At 39.7% G+C, this 5,899-nt stretch overlaps 1 protein-coding gene across 1 annotated transcript; it reads left to right on the top strand.

Annotated features, from left to right (window-relative positions):
- Nucleotides 1–3,418: 3,418 nt before the first annotated feature.
- On the top strand, nucleotides 3,419–4,357 carry LOC136167551 (olfactory receptor 8S1-like). Its single transcript, XM_065935074.1, has one exon. The coding sequence runs from the start codon at nucleotides 3,419–3,421 to the stop codon at nucleotides 4,355–4,357; it is 939 nt and encodes a 312-aa protein (XP_065791146.1).
- The last annotated feature ends 1,542 nt before the right edge of the window (nucleotides 4,358–5,899 follow it).

Raw genomic sequence — 5,899 nt, 5'->3', positions numbered from 1 at the left:
TCAATCCTGAATATTCATTGGAAGGACTGATGCTAAAGCTGAAACTCCAATACTTTGGCCGCCTGATGTGAAGAACTGACTCATTGGAAAAGACCCTGATGCTGGGAAAGATTGAAGGCAGGATGAGAAAGGGACAACAGAGGATGAAATGGTTGGATAGCATCACCAATTCAATGGACATGAGTTTGAGTAAGCTCCGGGAGTTGGTGATGGACAGGGAAACCTGGCATGCTGTAGTCTATGGGGCCACAAGGAGTCAGATACAACTGAGCAATTGAATAACATACACGAATAGTCTTAGAGACATATAAGAACAAAGGCTGTAAAGAGAAAATAAATAAACATAAAATTAGAATGTCATATAGATTAACAAAAAAATCAAATGTCTAAAAAAAAGTACATTTAATTATCCCAAACATCTATCATATTTCTTTTGCTTACTAGTTTAATTGTCAAGTGATAATAGGGAATAATTATTAGGTCACAAAAGTCTAGTCTGAATGAAAACCTTTTAACTCACTGTAACAAACAAATAGAAATTTTGGTTTATATGAGACTATTCCTACTTAAGACTATAATAAACTTATTAACAAGCATTTCCCTAAGTGCCCCCAAACATGGGAGCACACAAATTGTAACACAGCCCTGCTTAGGAATCTGATTGGATATATCAAAGTAAATAAAATTAGAACAGTTAGTTTAAGAAAATGATTATCCTTATTAACTTTTTTTGTCTTTTTATTTATTTGATCAACAAAATACTTTTACACAGCAAGTTTAACTGGAGGTGATTTTGCCAGAGAGAAGACCCAGCCCTTGGAGTGTCACTTGTAAACTATTCCTTTCCTGCCTGGGGAGCCAGATAAATACCCCTTTGACCATTCTTATTTCTAACTCCCACTAGCTCAGGTGATTTTAGAATTAACATTTAAAGGTCATTGCATCACCTAGACGTTCCAAAGGACACACCTAAGAGATCCCCTTGGTCCTTATAAAACTCAGAGTTGAAAACAGTTCTTGAAAACTAAGTCCAACTTCAGATGGTGACCATGTGATATAAAAGCTGTGCCCTTACCACCTCCTGGGCTGTTGAGGGCAAGGAATCAAACCAGCCAACTGCCTAAACATAGCTGCTCTGTGGAATGGTTAAACTCAAATAATACTATGTGTGGCTGGGATGTGATACTGCATACAAAGAAAACTAAGGTGTAATTGAGACCCGCTGAAAGAAACTGCTCTCTGGCCATATAAGTTTATTAGTGTAGAATTCAGTGAAACATAATCATCACCAGGATTTTATAAATTCTCCCATGATACAAGACTTAGAAATCACCTTTCTTGGAAGATGAATCATCTTCCTTCTTAATAGATGAATCTAAATATAAGTTCTGCAGCCACACTGGAAAGCAGAGTGCCTTATCCAACAGGATGTACAGGTAATCTGCTTTGGGGAACTGGGGAGGATTCTGAGGTGGGTTTATGGCTAAGGAGTTAATGAGTAGGAATCAGAACTTCCCTTTGGCCGAGCTTTGGACTTGCTGGGAATGGACAGGACCAGGAAACTGACTGAGCCACCTCAATGAGTTTTGTGCGTAACCGAAGACCAGACTTCCAGGTGTGAGGACAAAGCTGGAAATCACTGGTAAATATTCAGCATTCAAGCGAAAAGAGCCTTGTTGTAATCAAGACCCGAAGACTGATAAGAAACAGAGTTGAGAGACATGAACAGAATCTGGTCACGGAGGAGAAATTTGGGATGTGGAGAGTGAGGACAGTATCTAAGGACGAAAGACAAAAGTTCATCTAAATATCTGTGCAAAAGAGGAATATGAGTGAATGTTCTATTCCTATTTTAAACAGGCCTCTGAATGTGAGCAGAAAAAATGGGTAGAGATTTCCTCCTAAGGGACTGACAGTAGCTGCAGTGGGTATTTCCAACAGAAGGTAAGAGCTCTCAGTCAAACTCTCACTGTCCTACAGGATTAATTTCCAAACCTGTTTGCTACACTGTATTGGAGGGAGGTCCAGAATGTGTGGTACTGGGCAGAGTCCTTTTTCCTGGCTGCTACTCTTTCCTGCAGCATGAAACCTCTCAAGCACTCCTCTAGCTAACTTTCCTAGAGATTTCAACCTGACCTGGGAACACAGCCATCCCAGTAATGCTCCTTCAGGTGGGCCCAGGGGTTCACACTGAGTCCCACCCATTTTTTTCCCCCCAGTCATCTCTTTAGTCTTACAGCTATACTTACAGTAGAAAATACTTACATTAAAAAATATATATATGTATATATATATAGACATATATATAGTGGAAATACTTTTATTTCCTCCTTTCTGAGTGAAAGTACCCACAGTTATTACAAATTGCTCTCCTCCAAAATAATTCTAAAATTTACAACTGTGTTCATACTCTTCTCTTGGTAAAGGTATATAAGGTATATAAAGTATATACAGGTATGTAAAGTTAAGTACAATAGCAGTATTAACAGAAACAACTTTAGTCTTTAATAGAGCTTCACCATATGTGAGAATTTAGGTGACTTTTGCCTAGACTTACAATCTCAAAAAATAACAGTAATGGACAGTTAGGAGTAGATGCTTTTTAAGAACTTTATATATAATCTCATATTTAATCCTAGAACCTTTCTTAGTACTGTTATTAATTTGCATTTTAAACATAAGGAAATCCAAGCAAGGAGTTTTATGCATCATGTACAAAGTCAAGTACCTAATTAGAGGTAGAGCTGAAATTTGAACCTAGTCTGATGCAGGAGCCCACATTTTTAGCCACTATCTCTGATGCCCATTTATTCCCTAGGTGTCAGCAACTTAGAACTGATTTTGTGCTGTTACTCAGTCGTATCCAGCTCTTTGTGACTGTAGCCCACCAGGTTCTTCTATTCATGGAGTTTTCCAGGCAAGAAGACTGGAGCAGGTTGCCATTATGCTAAACCAAAAATAACTTGATTTTTCTCTGAGCCTTTGAATACAAACTTCATGTTCATGCAAACTAAACATCTGTCAGAAACATTTTCCAAGAGCAATCATATTGCTTTCTTAAGAATATTGTCAAATTCACTCAATGTAGTGTCATTATTGGCCCTCACTAAATCTCAGTTTGAGTTCCCATTGTAGTAATTACATTTATATATTTACTCTTCATATGCATGTTCTTAAATGGATATCATATCTTGATCTTTTTGTTTCAAGTGATTGACACAAACTGAGGTCATAATAGAAAGCAAAAACATTTACAAACAATGATGATATGAACAGAGGACAAATACAATGGAAAAATTCCAGTGTAGCCTGAGGTCACCGAGGAAAACCCCCTGTTATCAGGGGAGGGGAGAGGTCTGGGGAAAGACTTTTGGCTCCCATGCCTGTTTATATTATTTCTAGGGAAAGGCCTTTGTAAATGGACTTGAGGAACCACAGCACCGTCACAGAGTTCATCCTCCTCGGACTGTCTGCCAACCCTCACATCCAGGCTCTGCTCTTTGTGCTATTCCTGGGAATTTACCTTCTGACAATTATGGGGAACTTGATGCTGCTGCTGGTGATCAAGGCTGATTACCACCTCCACACGCCCATGTACTTCTTCCTGAGCCACCTCTCTTTCGTTGATATCTGCTTCTCTTCAGTCACAGTGCCCAAGATGTTGGAGAACCTCCTGTCTCGAAGGAAAACGATATCGGTAGAGGGCTGCCTAGCTCAGGTCTTCTTTGTGTTTGTTGCTGCAGGGACCGAAGCCTGTCTGCTCTCAGTGATGGCCTATGACCGCTATGCCGCGATCTGCCACCCTCTACTCTATGGGCAGATCATGAGTAAACAGCTGTACATGAAACTTGTGTGGGGCTCATGGGGCCTGGGCTTTCTAGACGCACTCATCAACATCTTCCTGGCTCTGAACATGATCTTCTGTGAAGCCAAAATCATCCCTCACTACAGCTGTGAAATGCCCTCTCTTCTCTCCCTGTCCTGCTCTGATATCTCTAGAAACCTCATTGCCTTGCTCTGTTCCACTCTGCTGCATGGACTGGGAACTTTCCTTTTGGTCTCCCTATCGTATGCCCACATTATCACCGCCCTCCTGAGTATCAGCTCCTCCTCAGGCAGAAGCAAGGCCTTCTCCACCTGCTCTTCCCATCTCACTGCAGTGACACTGTACTTTGGCTCAGGTTTGCTCCGCCATCTCATGCCAAATTCAGGATCCCCTGCAGAATTGATCTTCTCTGTGCAATATACTGTCATCACTCCCATGCTGAACCCCCTCATTTACAGTCTGAAAAATAAGGAGGTGAAGGTGGCTCTGAAAAGAACTTTGGAAAAGTATTTGCAACATGTCAGGTGCTGAAATGAAAACATAGGCTAGTGAAGAACTGGAATAAATCTGCATAGAAAAGGACATTAGGTGAGTTTGCAGTAGTAAGGAGCACTCTTGAGTACTTACAACGTCAGATGCTGCAACCTACATTAGAGGTATATGAGAGAATGGCATAAAGTTATAGAAGGAAAGCTCCCTTTATTTTCTTTTAAAGGAAAAGCAAATTATTAAATAATCACCTTAATATAGAAAATTTTGTTATGAACAAATTGATCCATTTTTCTCATTTTGAAACATCTGTTTTAGTAAAATTATTAGTTTTATGAATCTATCATTATTTTTACTGACTCTGGAGAATATGCTAAAAGCCATACATTTGATAAGAATGCAGCGTCCTGGATCTGTAAGAGAAAAAAGTCATAAGTAAGGGTAGAGGTTTGAAAATAAAAGAAGTCCAACTGGGTGGCCATAGAAGACAGGCATAAAAAGCTAAAAGTTCTGCAGAGAGACAATGAATGTACAGAGATGGAGCTCAGACTCAGATAAAATTTCTAAGAACTCATGTATGTGCAGTGAAAAGTGGAAGTGAAGGTCACTCAGTCGTGTCTGACTCTTTGCAACCCCATGGACTACATAGTTCATGGAATTCTCCAGGCCAGAATACTGGAATGGGTAGCCTATACCTTTTCCTGTGGATCTTACCAATCCAGAAATCGAACCAGGGTCTCCTGCATTGCAGGTGGATTCTTTTCCAACTGAGCTATCAGGAAAGCCCCCATGTATGTGCATAGTGCTGACCAAATCACCAGTGTAAGAGGCTACAAGGAGGCTCTGTGGCTCTAGAAACTTTATTTCTCACATAGTCATTATTCAGACCTGTATATTCTCCAATAAGCTGATCTCATCAAGATCTTCCCCGTGTAAAGTGTAGGCAATGTGCCTTAGACAAATAATTTGATCTTATCAAACAGGAGTCCTGAAACTATCTTTGTCCCTCACCTCTCAGCTGTCAAACAACTGGTCACTGTGTAGGGGCTGATGGTTTGCTAGGTTTTTTTTTTTTTTTTTTTTTGGTTTGCTGGTTTTAAGGCACTACATCAGTCTCACATAATTCATTGTTACCTATAAGACATAAAACCTGTAAGACATAAATCAGTTCTCATGCTGCTTCTGCTTTGTTTAATCTGTATTTTGCAATCATCTAAATAACTGTAAAATGAAAAAGGGCAAAAACTAAGCAAAAATTTTTAAATTTACTTAATATTAACTTGCACATTTCTCAGGCCTCTTTCATAAACTAAGTTCCAATTGTCTGCTGTAAAGGCTTTTCAACCACATCTAGCCACTTATAACTCATAATTGTGGCCTCTTTTCAGTTGATTCTCCAGAAAACTCTACATGCATTATCACCTTCCACAGGCAAAATATTCAAGGCCTTATTTGGTTTCTTTAACCTAAGGTGAAGCACTAGCTAAACCTCCAAGGTCAAGCTTCTAATGGTGAAGGAACTGCACCCTGGGATGAAATCTAGTCTTATAGTCAGTGCACAGATGTCACAGGAGGACAGTGTTT

Source organism: Muntiacus reevesi, chromosome 4, assembly GCF_963930625.1.
Source record: "Muntiacus reevesi chromosome 4, mMunRee1.1, whole genome shotgun sequence".
In the NCBI taxonomy this organism is placed as follows: Eukaryota; Metazoa; Chordata; class Mammalia; order Artiodactyla; family Cervidae; genus Muntiacus; species Muntiacus reevesi.
Note: the sequence above shows the minus strand (reverse complement) of the source record. Positions and strands in the feature narration are given on the sequence as shown.

What these genes read in the sequence shown, in the direction of transcription:
- LOC136167551 (XM_065935074.1), top strand. Translation starts at nt 3,419, where the DNA reads ATGGACTTGAGGAACCACAGCACCGTCACAGAGTTCATCCTCCTCGGA.